Source organism: Sceloporus occidentalis, unplaced genomic scaffold (assembly GCF_023333645.1).
Source record: "Sceloporus occidentalis isolate IW3139 unplaced genomic scaffold, rSceOcc1.0.p SCAF_2, whole genome shotgun sequence".
In the NCBI taxonomy this organism is placed as follows: Eukaryota; Metazoa; Chordata; class Lepidosauria; order Squamata; family Phrynosomatidae; genus Sceloporus; species Sceloporus occidentalis.
Window position 1 is genome coordinate 77,263,569 of NW_028316982.1, and position 16,148 is coordinate 77,279,716.

The 16,148-nt window shown below is 38.9% G+C and overlaps 1 protein-coding gene across 3 annotated transcripts in view; it reads right to left on the reverse strand.

The window, feature by feature from the left end:
* FGFR2 (fibroblast growth factor receptor 2) overlaps positions 1-16,148 on the reverse strand; it is a 135,544-nt gene that overhangs the window by 18,608 nt on the left and 100,788 nt on the right. For all 3 annotated transcript variants that reach the window (XM_089510058.1, XM_089510056.1, XM_089510057.1), the window contains exons 10-13: positions 11,921-12,072; positions 7,203-7,324; positions 5,804-5,914; positions 4,822-5,012 (exon numbers count right to left, since the gene is read on the reverse strand). In XM_089510058.1, the coding sequence (XP_089366184.1) occupies positions 4,822-5,012; positions 5,804-5,914; positions 7,203-7,324; positions 11,921-12,072 (576 nt within the window). The remainder of the gene's footprint in view (positions 1-4,821; positions 5,013-5,803; positions 5,915-7,202; positions 7,325-11,920; positions 12,073-16,148) is intronic.

Sequence of the window (16,148 nt, forward strand, 5' to 3'; positions counted from 1 at the left end):
CCGCCGAGGAGGAGGAGGAAGGCGGAGCCGGAGGAGGAGGTGGGTTGGCGCTGCCCAGCCCACCACTAAGAGGAGGAGGAGGTGGGTTGGCGCCTCAGCCAGCCGTATTAGCGGCAGCGGCTATGGCCGCAGGAGGAGCGGACCCCGAACTGGGAACAAGGCGTGGGGGCCCCCCAAACCGGACCGTGAGGGTGCCCCCAAAAGCATGATTGTCACGGGGGCCGCCGGGTTATGGCATCCCTATATATAAAGCCCACAAGACAATATAGCTAAGAGACTTGTAATATCTATTTCCAAAGTGATCAACTTGGAAACAGGCAATTTCACACAGTGAAATGTTAACTTAAACTACAATAAAAGAAACAAGGAGTGATCTATTTTGCCACATGTAGTCTTAATGGCCTGAAGATAACAGCACTTCACATAAAAAATAATTTCTCTCAGTTGAGCACAGCGGTGCAAGCAATGCCATTAACTATCATGATGCTCTCCTACCTGCCACCTGTACCCATTACCTGCCAAGCAATGCCAATAAACAAGGATGCAGGTTCCCTCTCTCTTTTTCTGTTCGGTTTGTCACCTTTAGCCCTACACCTATAAATGAACTCCCCACAGTTGAAATGCACCCTTCTGTCGTGTTTGGAGCATTTTATACCCAGCTTAGCATTTCCCAACTTGTGGTCCTCCAGATGTTCAGACTGTGCTTTCCATCAGTCCTACAGGCCTGAGAAATGGGGAAATTTTAGTCAAAATATAGAGAGAATGCTAGGTCGGAGGAGGGTGACCTAGGCAAATGCTCTCTTGCAAATCCAAAGTTCACATTCATAGGCCAACAATTGCAACCTTGGGACACAAACACCATCTGAAACAGTGATTAAGAAATGCATTTATATATAGTGATCATTGCTCACTAGATAGGACAGAATTGTTTCAGAACTTCTGGAAGTTTGAAACCAGAGCTGGAAGATCTAGAGCTCCCCATATGCGGTTGGACTCCAGTTTCTAAATACAATATTCAGTTCCCATCAGGCACCAGATCTTGACTGGATTTTAATTTTTTTAAAAGAGATTTTTAAAAAGATTAGGTGGTTGCCCTGTATCGACAAATCTACCACACTGCCAGGAAAAAAAATGCAATTATTTCTAATGTAAACATGACAAATGCACTGGAATACTGGTCACTAAATACAGGGTATCTACAAAACTTGTGACATAAGCAGATCCCAGTTTCCACACTATCACTCCTCTTTCCTCTCTAATAGTGTTGTTGCTTAGTTAACAAGAAAGTAAATTATATTTTGCCTGATTCAGCACTAGCAAAGCAAACTTTGCACTTCCACTATCATCCTATTTTAGTCTATTAAGCAAAAGACTTCAATGTGTCTACAGGCTTGGTTCCACATGGAAATTTAAGAACTTAAACTTTAAGACAAGGTGTAACAATGGAGGCAACTTGCAAATATGAGTCTCCATGGAGTACATATCAAAATTACACTGGTTCAGCTAGTTTCCTCAGCAGGCAAATATTTTAAATGGAGACAAATGACTAATTTGTTCACAGAATTTTAATGCTGCTTCTTTTTACCAGTTATCCAATCCAATCATGTAATTCCCACAACGGCTCTAGGGAATGAATAGCTCTCCTTTTTCATATTCAGCAAGTTACCAGAATATTGTGGCCTTAGCTTAATAAGGCAAGTCTCAAGGTTATGTTTTTGCTGCCTGCTTGACTAAGCAGCCCACTGTTTATCCATATTAGTATTTAAATTCACGAATGCCTAAGTTCATTTTGTGCTGTTATTTGCTGAATATTGATTTTTCTCTCCAACTCATATTTTAATAGATACCTTAAGAAGCATAACCTGAAGTCTAGTTATGCATGTATTTGTTATCTTTGTTTGTCAAATAAAAAGCAGTGCTTTATTGTAGCCCTTACTGAACAATTTGACAGCTAAAAAAAGCGGTTGCCCGACTCGGCGGGCTGACCGCTTTGCCGCTAGACGCAGCGAACGACTACAAGCCTCAGAGTGCTCTGGGGCTTGCCCCAGCTCCCTATTGGTGCGCGGGGCGAAAGGGAGGCCCTTCCGCCCCGCGACGCTCTGGGAGCTGGGCTCGGTGATCGGGAGTTCCGGTCCTCCAGGGCAGATGATTGGTTCAGCTGCCCTGGAGGAGGAGTCTCCTGGTCAGGTGGTACTTAGGCCTATACAGGCCGTGCTGCCAGCCCCGGCCCTCAGTCGGCGCTTGGCTCCGGATGGTTAGGAGCCAAGCAGGAAGGGAGGAGGAGCTGAGCCTTCTCCCACCCACCCACCGCTTGGGTTTGGATTTTTTGTCACAACTTTGGGGCGGCAGCATAGGCCAGGATCTGCACGGTGTGGTACCAGGGCTACGGAGCTCTGGTTTGGGAGTCAGTCGGGACCCGGGGGCGAATAGGGCAGGCGTATGGCCATTGAGGGGGCCATAACGCGAGAGCGCCTCCCGGTGAGTAGGGGCTTAGCGAATATGTGAACGCATGGCAGAGATGCGGTCATACGGTGGTCCTTAGCCCCTAGGTCATCCCAATGCCTGGTGGGTGCCAGGTTGTGGTTAATCAGACAAACGTGGGGTTGTTTGATTTCGCAGATCCTGACCTCATGCTTTGTGCCAACCCTACCAATGGTTTGCTTAATAAAGTTGTGGCCTTTCCTCCAACACGGTCTCCTGTGGTTATTCGGCAGCAGCATCTGAGGCAAATACTTCTTAATATAAAATTAATATTAGAAACATGAAGATACTGGCTGCTCCGCACTAGATTACTTACATTTTTATTTGTACGTTTTTGCTCTCACAATGAACATAATTTACAGAATATTTTTCTATGAATGTTGTTGTTGCCAGCCATACTTGGAGATGTTTGGGAAAGCCACACGTGCAACTCATGTTTTTTAAGCTGTTGGACTGATCTACTACTGTGCTCATATGGACCACTACAGTAAAACAGTTCCTGAAAATCAAGAGCTAAACCTACTACTAAGACGAGTTTTTAAAAAAAAAGAAAAAGAAAGAAAAAAGAAACCAAAATACTACCACATTTTTGATTTGTTGCCCCAACAAATACTTAGTTGAAGTTTCTCCTTTAACTACAAAGACAATACATTTCTTTATTACTGCTATTGTTTTACAATTGCTTTATTACTGCCTTAATACATCTGTGCTACTGAGGCTGAACACACCAAGCTTGGCTGTGAAGTCTAAGGCTTTCGTGGCCAGCATCGATAGTTTTCTGTGGGCTTTCCAAGCTATGTGGCCATGTTCTGGAAGAATTTATTCCTGATGTTTCACTTCCACATGTGGCCGGCATCTTCAGAGGGTGAAGATGCCAGTCACAGGTGCAGGCAAAACATCAGAAATAAATTCTTCCAGAACACAGCCACATAGCCCAGAAAACCCACAGAAAACAATGGCTTGGATGTTGAGCAGGCATTCAATGAAGAGGAAGGCATCCGTTGACAGAAAGGACAGAAGGCAGTTCTCACTGTTTTCTCTTTTCTGCAACCCATTGCATCACTTTCAATGCTGTTCTGGAGAGCTGGTTAGGATTTAAACCATCTAGAGCAGATCACTGGGAGGTAGGGAGATGAATCAGCAAAGATCACCTCCTCATTTTTTTTTGCCAGCAAGACCACCCTGTAAGCAGAGCAACTCATAGGAATGTTGGGTTGAAGCTGGTGAAGAATTGAAGTTGCATATTCAAATCTTCCCCAATATTCAAAGATACAGTCATGTTAGCCTGGGTCAGTATGCAAAACTGAGAGAATGAAGTTTATGGCATAAGCTTTTATAGAATGCTGATGAAGTTGACCCAGTCTGTGAAAGCTGATGCTACATCTCTTTTATCAATTAGTTTCACAGGTGCTGTAAGATTCTGTTGCACATCTTTCCCAATAATTACATATATCTTTATTAACTCTGGGTCAACCAATTGCCCATATGTTTAATGGAATAGGCTACTACACACAAACATCAGTGTCAAACATGTATGTTCTTAGCATTGAAGTTAGCAACCTTTGCACACATAGACTAATGGCTAATTTTTTTGTTTGCATATTTGTTTGCTTTACTACATCCACTTTAATCTGCAGCCATTTTCTTTTCTCCCTCATATGTTCATAAGGCCATGTGTTTGATTTTGTATAACTATCTGTAAATAAAGTTACTTTCATACATCTTACAAAAAAGACAATGTTGTTTCTTTTCTCTGCTTGAAGTGTTCATCTTCTGCCATATCAATTTCATTACTCTGCTAGAGAGATTGAGTACTATCTCTCGCATTTCCAACACTTTAATACTCCATTTTGGGTAATTAAATAAGCACTACATATATTGGGTCCAACAAACATAAAGTTATTGCACCATAACAATGCATAAGCATTAGGCAGGATTAATAACTAGCACTTTATCAGTCCACTTAACAATTCTCTATCCAATCTCTAGTACAAATGGTATTTATTGGGCAGATGCTACATATGAGTTCCCATATTGAACAGCCTCTCCATTCACTTCAACAAAGGCTGCATATCTACAAGGCAATCCTTTGCACACATGAGTGTGTCTGCATACTTGGGAGCTTCTGATATTCACCACAGAGTATGGAGAGTTTTGTGTCAGGATGCTGATCTCATTCTTTATACTGAAAAACACTGTTGTAAATTGCAAACACAAGACAAAACTACCTTAACCATGTTTGATAGCCTTCAGTTATACTTAGATCATATCCCTAAGTTAAAATTGATCATCTCTGCATTAAAAAACTGAAAGAAAATGTTTTAAGTAGCACTGGCTTACTTTTTGTGATGCTAAGTATTCCATGCCTCTTGCTAACTGGTATGTACATGAGACTAAATCTTTGAACGTCATCTGCTCTTCAGGTACCCGGTTAATATCAAATGAATATTCCATTCCTGGTGGTCGCCTTGCTCGCAGGTACTCTCGCAAATTTCCTTTGGAAGCATATTCAACAAGCACATACAGTGGTCCTTCAAAGGAAGAAAATAAAGAACATGATAATGAAAACAGGAATCTTAAAAAAGGTCCATTGATACTGACTTACGAAAGTACAAACAAAATTCATACTTCTGATCCATGGAAGACATTAAAAGATTATGGCCAATTCTTGATTTAGAGTACAAGTAGAACATTTGTAGACCATGAAACCTTCACTCCAGGTGTTTTAATATGCACAGCTCCAGCCCTGTGCCATTCCAAACAAACCATTATGTTTCTTGAACTTTACTCTGACTTATGATGTCAAGCCTTTCATGGCAAGATTTAGTCAGATAGGGTTTGTCATTGCCTTCTCCTAAGGCTAAGATCATGTGACTTGCCCAGGGTTACCCAGAGGCTTTCCATGAGTGAGTGGGGATTTGAACCCAGGTTTCCCAGAGTCCTAGTCCAGTGATGGCAAACCTATGGCACGCGTGCCAGAGGCGGCACTCAGAGCCCTCTCTGTAGGCACATGTGCTGTTGCCGCAGCACAGAGTTTGCCAGAGTTTGTTACTAGAAAGCCAGAGGGACATGGCACTTTGCAATTAATGAGTGAGTTTTGGGTTGCAGTTTGGGCACTCGGCCTCCAAAAGGTTCACCATCACTATCTCATTCTTTGAAATCCAGGATTTTTTCATAACATATAAACACCTACCCCTCTCCATTGGCTTTCACAATGTGATATTCATTCCATCAACAAAGAATTGATAATTCCTGTATATTATGTAATGAAGTAGCATGAAATTTCATCATCTCTTTCTTGCAAAATTAAAATGACACTCACCATCTTGAGTACAGGCACCAAGGAGATTAATGATATTTTTGTGTTTGCCAATCATTTTCATCATCTCCATCTCAGACACGAGATCAGACAGGTCTTTTTCTGTAGCATCATCTGCATAAGACAAAATAAGTTCCATAAGCCATTTCAGACAGCATATGGGCAGAATTCACTTTTTGTAATTGTTGCACAGATTCATTATAGGTTATTCAACTACTATGAAGTAATTTCAGGACCAATGTATTATGTGAAGGAAAGGGGAGAGAGGGAATGCAATCTTTAAGACAAGCCATGTTCAACCTTTTACCTTGGAGGTAATAATTTCAAATCATTTCTAGATCTCAGGGAACCCCTGCATAAAAATTATTATATCTACAGCTCAAAAAAAATATTTTTTAAAAATCACAATCTCTCACAGAACTTCTAGCAACCTCTTACAGAACAGTGAGAAACCTTCTTCTAGACAGAGCTATTTCCATATTGAAAATCTTGGTTTTTTAAGGTCACCTTCTAAAGTTAGAAGATGGCACTTTGTTTTTTCAGATATGCATTCTGCTGCTTTTTCAGTTAAACTTTTTTTAAAAATAAAACTCAATAAAAATAAAAACAAACATTTAAGAAAAAAACATGCCTTTTTTCAAAAAAATGTTCAGTTCAAATAAAGCACCTTCCAATGTACTATCAGTCACATGTCTCTCAGCCTTATTCAATGAGCTTCAGAATCCAAAGAATGGACAGAATACATCCCTACAAAAATTTGAAACCAGAAGGCTATTTCCCTTTCCCATTGCACCACCTATGGCTTTCGGGGGGACTCAAAAAACAGTTTTGAGGTAATTTATCAATAACATTGAGGGTAACAGGAAAAATAGAAGAAAATAGATAAAGTTCTGCGAGTGAAACACTGAATTTAGCCCAATATATAAGACCGAGAGAGTGAGAGATCAAGATCCATATTCTGCTTTGCTATACCAGATCTTTTCTAAATTGGCATCTGACTTGAGACCCATGCAGGTTGGATATTTCCTCCCCCTCATCTTTATGTGTTATGAGTCCTGGTTCTCATTCCTGATCTTAAACTTATCTTCCACAAATGCAGTGAGTGCAAAGACAATTCTACTTCAGAGAAGAGGCTTACACTCTGTAACCCTGTAAAATCTTCCATGATTTCTGAAAAATAGGATGAGTAACTATAATAGATGAAATGGAATCCTATACAACATTGATATAGACTATTTAATCTGTTGCAAAAGACACTAAATGATACTGAAACCTGCTGAAGCCCAAGGTAAACCAGATGAATTTTGACCTTCTACAGTAAGAAAATTTAAAAGAAACAAAAGAAATATTCTTTCCAGAATCTGCCACCTTTCTCAGACCTTCCCTATATTACCTATATTACCTTTCAACATTTTCACCGCCACAGTAACAGCTTCTTTAGGCCTGTCTTTGTCAATTCCCACTGCTTCTGCCATGACAACTTGACCAAAGCATCCTTCCCCGAGAGGCTTTCCCAAAGTCAGCCTAGGGAGGGAAATACAGGAATTAGCGCTTATTATCTGAGGAAGAAATGAAGCTGGTGAAGAGAAAAAATACAAGATTTTTTTCAACAAACCAATTCCATTTGGCCATTTGTCATTAATAACTAACAAGAGTATTATGGTGCATTCTAGAGATTGTGTGCTCTCCTCCAATCAGTCTTCTAAAGAACAAATACTATCTTGCAAAACCAAGAATGCAAGAAGACGAGAATGAAGAATGTAAAGATCTATATCTCTACACAGTACCTTTTTCTTTACCTCAACTATACACACTATATCTGTATGTATGTGTGTGTATATATCTTCCCAAACTCACAAGAAGATATTTTTAGTTCTGTAGAAAAACACAGCAATCTCTATTTCCAACACCTTTGGATAGAAACATTCTGTTAAAGTTGTCTTTACAAATGTTTTATAATCTCTTCACCCTTTTGATATGGATGGCCAAAGAACTTCCTCTGTTGAATCTTCAGTCTTTCATATCAAGTCAGGAAATTGTTATTGATCCATTTGGGCAAAGATCTGAGACCTTTACAAGGAAGGATTTGAGACATTTAAGGATTTAATATTTTGAATACAGAAATATAAATTTTCTTTGCTTATCAAATATTGTAAAACTGAGCTGATTCAACTATGTTACCTAATTGTAAAAGGCATCTCTCACAGAGCAAGAATTTAATCTTTAAATGTGTCAGAGAATAAAATATACTTTTTTTCATATATAGTATTTTGCTCCTTGCTTATTTTTCTGCAGTTGCTTGAAACAGCAATACTAAATCAATATTGCACAACAGCCAGGTACTGTTACTCAAAGAAGTCAGGTTAAGAATTAAATATGAACAGCATGCTGGATGAACAACAGTACATATATTATTTTATGTCTTTCCATCTGTATGTGTGTGTCCCATATAATAGAAGTTTTTCATTCAGGAGAAAATTAAGTAAATTTGGCAAAATGCCACGGTTAAAAATGAAATGGGATGAGTTTAAATAGAGTCTTTTAATTACATAAAAACTTTCAGTTTAATCATGCTGTTGTGAATATATGCCCCGGGTTCTATCAGCTCTGAAAGGACATGCTACTTTGCCAATACACAAAGGCTACAGGATTGTATGTCGTTGTGTGCTGAGATTGTGCTGGATTTTTTTTCTGAAACTAAAATTGAATTTAAGATCTTGGCGGAAAGCAAACATTTGCATTGGAAAATGGTTAATTTATGTGCTCTTGTGCTTCTAGTTTGAATGTAACAATCCTGCCATTGTGTGCCTGCAGCCCCCAATCTAATAAACTACTCCTAAAAAGCCTTCTTTCATTCAAACCCACTCCACCCACATTTATGCCGAGTGCTGTTTTTAAATGTTTAATGCTCTAAGATTTTCCGCATTAATGTTTCCCCTAAGGGAAAGGGCTGACATAATTAAGTATACAGACCCCCACTGTTGACTAGAAACTTGCAGGTGGCAAAAGAAAGGTATGGCACCAGCTTTCATCCACATAATTAAGAATATTTCCATAAATGCACATAAAAAGCTCTTTAATTAAAACACACAGATATATCACAGATAAATTTCCAAAATATGTGCTTTACTAAATCACAGGTCAGAATCCAAAACTGAATGACATGATTTGCTACAAATTAAATGTTCACTTTAATATTAATTTTGATTTGAGCATGTGTCCTCTTTTAATTAAATTTATCTTGCCATCATAATACAGTACATGCTCAAAGTCTTTCAGATGTTAGGGACTTAAACTCCAAAGCAATAGACACATTGGCCAAGATTTCTGGGAGTTGAAGTCCAAAATCTCCAGAAGACTAAAGTTTGAGAGCCACTCCACTAAATAACAAGTCAGAATAGATATTGTGATACTGGAAAAGTTAAGTTCATATCCCTTGGAAGCTCATTCAGAACACTGCAAATTTACCCTACTGATGAAGGCTGTTTTTAGCCTTCAGGACAGCACATGTAGAATCAGCTTCCTAGAGGCTGGATGAACTTTTAAACAGTCTTTAACATGTGCTGTCATGCACTGAAAGTGCTGTTAGGTTTTTGTGGTGATGCCACTTGTGTTCCACTATTTCAAACTGAAGCACATAGGAACATTAAGAAGAGACTTATTTACACAACTTCTTCACTACGTTAAATTATTATACAGGATTTCAGAATTTACTGCAGCATGGGTTAGAATGCCAAGGTATTCAGCAGAAAAAACAAAACAAAACAAAACCACTTCCTGATTGGTTGGTTTGTAGGTGCTACAAGAATTCTGGATAGAATAGCTACTAACTTTCAAAATCACTAATTCAAAATCAGTGGATCACCCAAGGTTGACAAAGAATTCAAAAGGCACATGGAGTCCTCTGTCCAGAGAATCCAGGGCAATGGAAGTTGCAAGTGGCTCTTTGTTATCTGCAGGAGTTCAATTCCAGAACCCCATGCAGATGCCAAAAACTGCATGCTCAAGTCATTATTTAACATTTACCTGGGTGACAAGGTCCAGGCACCAGGAAGGCATTCTTCCTGCACTGTTTCCCACCTTCCTACCACAAAAGTTCTTCCAGTATTTTAAACCATTCCTGGCTGTTTCCCCCCTTCTCAACTTTCCCATCATAAAGCCTTTGCCAGATTTTAAACCCCTTTGCCACCAATCCATCTCAGAAAGGGGCAGTAGAAGGAGTGGGCAAGGAGGTGTATTGGCAGGAAAGGGGTTTAAATTCTGGCAGAGGTTTCCTTGTGTGAAGATGGGAAACAAAACGAGACAGACAGAAAACATTCTGGCAGATGTTGCTTGTAAGAATGTGGGAAACAGAGGGAGGCAGTTTAAATTCTGCCAAAGGCTTCCTTGGGGTTAAGCAGACTGGCAACTTGGAGCAGTCTCTGGCCGCTCTAGCTCTACTCACTCACTGTTTGGCATTTTTGACCTGTGTGTTTCAGGTCCTTGTGAGAGGGTGAGAAACAGAGTGAGGCAAGGATTTAAATTTTGGCAGAAACTTTTTGATGTAAAGGTGAGAAAGAGAGAGAGGAAGAGATTTAAGTCTTGGCTGTGGTTTTGTGGTGGGGTTGATTTCAGGAGAGGAGAGAGGCATCAGTTTGCCGGGGTCTAGCGACAGCCTCCACTATTGCCCTTCTCAGCCTGGCCATCACAGGTTAAAAAAAATTAAATGTTTCTTCATTTAGCAATAGCAAGTACATTTCTATACCATTTGCATTTAAGCACTCCCTAAGCAGTTCACAATGTGTAAGCTAATCGCTGCTTTGATCAAATTGCCGCTTTGATCAAAATTTTGGAAAAGCGGGTTACAAATAAACTATATTATTATTATTATTATTATTATTATTATTATTATTAATTGCCCCCAACAAGCTGGATAATCATTTTAGCAACCTCAGAAGGATGCTGAGTCGACCCTGAGCCCCTGGCTGGTACTGAACTCACAACCTTGTGGTTTGTGAGAGAGGGGCTGCATTACAGGCATTTAAGCACTGCGCCACCAGGACTCAAATCTGTGGATATCGAATTTGTGGATACCAAGAGCCCAGTGTACACTTCAGTTCTTAAGACATGCTTCTGCACAGATTGCCACGTGAGGGTCCATACTATTTTACATAGATCCATTACATTTCTAGGTGTCATCTGTCATCTTCAGTGTGAAAGACTTATGTATACCCAAGTACTGCAGAAATCTCTTCACACTGAATGAAGCAATAATCTGATCAGAACAGAATACACATGGTGCATACTTCAGTATCAAGTTTCCTCTTCTGCTATCAATAAGTGGACTAAAGATAATTCCTGGGCTCCAAGAAAGAACACTGTAGCAAATGGAAGCCCAGCATTTAGTCAAGGATCTAGCAACTACAAGAAACTTCCTTCCCTTTCCCTAACATAAAGATCTCTGATATACTGGTTGCTCGTCTTTCTTCTCCTTTTTCATTCTGCATTAATTTCTACATATTCTCTCGGAAACACTAGATAATTTCTGCTACTAGTTATACAAACCATGAAATTGGTTGGTGTCATCAAATGCTTAGGGATTTTTTAAAAAAACAAAACAAAAACCCTGCACTAAGTAAAATAATCACACAATTTACCTGCTTGCTCATACTGCTGTTGCTGTTACTGCAATCAGTATCATTTTAACAAAACAGTAAATTTTGCCTTGATTTTGTTGCCAAGTATAACAAACATTTTTCTTGTGGGCCATCTGCTATACAGGATATACAAGAAAATGCCAAAATATCTATTTTTAATATTTAAATTTTAAAAAGTGATGTTATCAGTCTTGTAAACTGTATGCAATGAACTGAAATGTAATGTCCTTTCCCTATATGCTGTTTCCAACTGAAGAAAGGCTACTGTTCTTTTAAAATTAATTTTAAAACTAAATACTATCTCTCTAGGCAACAGGGATCAGGGGAGCTCTACATTCTCAGAAAAGAGAAAAATTTTAAACATAAATATTTCATATTTGTCAACGGCACAAATTGTGTTAATTGGAGACCACTATAACTGATGGTGAAATTCATGTTACCAAAACTTATTAAAATGCCATTAACAGGAAAAAAAATCCCTTACTTATCTCTTGGAAACTCCCATTTGGGATCTTCTGGGAGTTCGTACTCTGAGACTCCTGCCAACATTGGAGCATCTGTATTAGAGGAGAGGCGAGTGGTTATCCTCACCAACGGTGTGTTGGAGTTCATGGATGAACTAGAGTCTGCAGACACCTGTTATAAGAATACAAGATGCAAAAAGAAGATGTAATTTTGGCCCAGTGACTACAAACTGGCAATAGACAGCAAGCCAGACAGCTCCTAAATGCTATTCATTTACTAACTTGTAGTAATGTGCTGCACAAGAACACAAATACAGCTGTCCCTTCCCTTTTGGAGGATCCGTTCCTCACCAACACCACTCTGCGAATCAGAAAACTGCAAATATTCAAGCCCTCATTGAAAACAATGGCAGTGTGCTCCTGTGTGCAGGTACATATGCCATTTTGTCCCTTTTGACTTTTCTTATTATTTCTGAAGTACATCTATGAATCATCTGCATATTAAGATCAGCTACAGCTGGAGACCCAAACATATTAGATTCAGATTAAACTGATTCAAATTAATGATGGCAGCCACTATTATGTATTGCTTATGTCTTTGAATTCTTTTACCATTTCCCAACTGAATGGCTTAGAAGGACTGGTTTTGATTATCTTTTTAAAAAGAAAGAAAGAAAAGAATAGCAGACCTAGGCAGGTACTTCTATCCATCCACATACATTTTTAAACTCATTATGTTCATCATTACATACAAAAGACATGTCAAGACCTGGTTTATGGTGACAAGTGATTCATAGAAAACTGTATGTAGTTACTCTGTCACTATAAAGCATTTGAATCATCAGGTATATTGAAAGACTATTTCCACTGAATGGTGATTAAAGTCTAAGAAGACCAGCATGTCAAGACAGCTTGGAGTGAAGATGCTTTTTTAAAAAATTAAACAGATAAATTATTTTTAAAAATTGAAAACTGGGAGGAAAAGTCATAATGTTCTATTTCTTTTGAGAGAACATAGATATCTTTTTAAAAAGCATGCCCATTTTCTTAAAATTTGTTCTGATCTTTATGTGTTCATTTAAATTTCAATCACAAGAGCCAAGGAAGATAGTGCTTAGAGGCATACAACTTTCAAATCTTAAAATGACTCTTGTCCACATCACACACAAATGACAAGACAATACAAAAAGGAAGTTCTTATAGAATTTTTGGAATGGTTTAGTAGGTTCTGTAGGGACAGTGTTTGACAAGTATGAAACAAACACCAAAAGTTTTCATTATATACCAACAGTGTATGTTTTCAATCAGTCTTAAATACTGATATCTATTTATCTATATCTATACCACTTTGAAACTAACAGCCATGGCTCCATCCTATGGAATTCAGGGACTATAGTTTAGTAGAATTCTCTATTAGACAGTTCTATTGCTTTTAGCCAAGAAATCTAAGTACCTCACTAAACTAAAAATCCACAGAATTCCACAGAATGGTCCCAGGACAGTTAAGCATGTAGCAAACTGCACATTGTTTGCTATCTGTAAGATGAATGAAAAAATTACACTGGTTTGATGCATACTACAGGAAGGAAGGAAATGTTAGTTCATAGAACCAAATTTCCAAGATACTTTTTTAATATCCCTAGTCATGTTTTCCAAGTAGATAAGCAGGATCACACAGTATATGTCTGCCTGGGCACCACATATGCAGGTAGCCGTGGAGACTTAAGGCCTGAGCAGACAGGCAAGTAAGAGCAGCCCGAGTCCACCCTGTCTGCAAGCAGATGGGGTCTACGGCAACTGCATGGCCTGCTCTGAATGCAGGCTGCAGCCACAGGACCTAACCCACACCTTTTTGCTCTTGTCTAAATGATGCAAGTGCAGCTTCAAGCCATGGTGGAGGCATGTGTCACTTGAATGCCACACCTGCTTAAGAGGCCAGAAGCATCTTTTGACCTGTCTGTTTCCTGGACTTACCAGCCAATCCCGTCAATACCCCCAAAATGTGATCACAAATGTTATGGAAATTTGTGCCAAATCAACTAAGTATATAAGGAGGTTTAGTCAGCATCCACTCCACTGCCATAACATTTGGATTTTGTGACAGTGATTCAGACCAGAAAGAATCAAGCCACTAGCAGACATTAGGAGTAAGCATTAGGAGTTGCCTATTAAATGTCTTCAAGAATAGGCCACATCCTGTGCATTAGAAGGGGCACAAATAATGAAACGCTTTGAAGTCTATGCAGTTTTTTCATTAAGAAAAGACAAAGTTTTTCTCTTCATTGTTGCAACAAGAAATTTCATATGTGGTAGTGATCAAATCTGAAACCTGAGGAAACCTAGGAGTCTGAACACCTTTTTATCATGAAGTCTGTTCCCCACACCCAAGTGTTTTTTGTGTTTTTGTTTTTTTGGTTTATGCAGCTTCAGATTACCTTTGTTTCAGATTTGACTGAATGCAGTATCGGTTGGCTTACTCACTCCTTCTGGAGACATGTTCCAAGGAATCCCACCTTAAATGTGGGATGCACTTCAGAAACTAGACTGGCTTCACAATACTTACCAGTCAAGGAAAACTGGACAAAGTAAATTTGTTTACATTAATATTGTTAGAAGGAAACAGGAAATGATCCCATCTAATACATGGAAGTACCACTGCATACAACGTAATCTTGCTATTGTTAATTTCAAGATGAATAATTTTCTCTCCTCTCATTTACATTTTTCTCTTATGTGCTGAAACATTTTGCAGCCTACAGCCCCAATACCTTCGCTGAACAATGGGTGGCAGTTTCCATACCAAACATTTCTCTAATCACTTAACAAGAAGTACTTGAAGAGCAGGTGATTACCTCCCAGCTTGAAATTGCACTTAATTTAACATGGACATCTTAAAAAAAATATCAGTCATCTGACATATTAGTGGAAATTCACATGCAAGCTATTTTACCAATGTGTGTGTTTGTTTGTTTAAACTATCTTGTATAATTTTCAGTTGGCACCATACACTCAGGTAACAAGCAAAAAAGCTGTTGCCCGACTTGGCGGGCTGACTGCTTTGCCGCTAGACGCAGCGAACGATTACAAGCCCCAGAGTGCTCTGGGGCTTGCCCCAGCTCCCTACTGGTGCGCGGGGCGAAAGGGAGGCCCTTACGCCCCGCGACGCTCTGGGAGCTGGGCTCGGTGACCGGGAGTTCTATATATTGAGCTTACTCAAGAGTGTATTTTAGAAATATTTTGCATTATAAACTGTGGTTCACTTATGCTGGTGTTGATGACTTCAATTTGTAAATCATTCTGGGAAACATAAAAAAATATAGGTGATCTCTTATCAGTGCTATTTCTTGTAAGCTACAAGCATATAACATACATGAGTTCTTCTAAGTGAGAAGTCTAGAGCATGTATTTTATTTATTTATTTATTTATTTAGCAGTCTGCTTATCTACAAATGTGTGAGCACCATCAATGTAATGTGTCACTATGACTTCCAAAAGTCAACTAAATTTGACCTATAATACCTGTTCAAAAGTAATCAGGTTATTTATTCCTATCACAAAAGGAAATAAAGTCAACACTGCAGTTATTGAACTGATATACATTTACTGCCATACACTTATCCTTCTACAGTTTAAAAAAAAAAAGCCTCAGAAATATAGCTAAAGCTTGGGGGGGGGGGGGGGGGGTGGCGGCATATTCTCCCATTCAACTAATCCAGTAACAGATGCCTGTTAAACAAAACACCCTCTGTTTTTTTTAACTCCTTCAGATTTAAAGCAAAAAAGTATGAAACCCTAGCTTTTAATATAGAAAAACTAAACAGTTACTTTTTGAAACTGGAGGAACTGAAACTGTAAGTAGGCATGGCCTGTGGAAACCATAATTTATTTAAGTGGTGACCTAGCTTTCTTGGGGGAAGGGGTCATAAAACCTGAGCATTAAAAAAAAAAGAAACAATGAAAATAGGTGAATATTTCCTTATACTGCATAAAGTAAGTATTTTTACATGGAAAAAGATACAGATGCACTCCAAAGGCCATCCGTTGATACTATAAAAGTTACAGATTACTCCCTGGGGAAACTGTTCCTCAGATTACTAAAAACGTAAGAAAATTAGAATTTTTATCTGTTTTCAAACTGACAATTATATGTCAAGTTTAACTTAAGCTTGGAGTGCCCTCTGCTTTAAATGTATTTTAAAAACACCCCCTATTATAAAGTTCCACAGTGCAACCGCATGACAAATCATG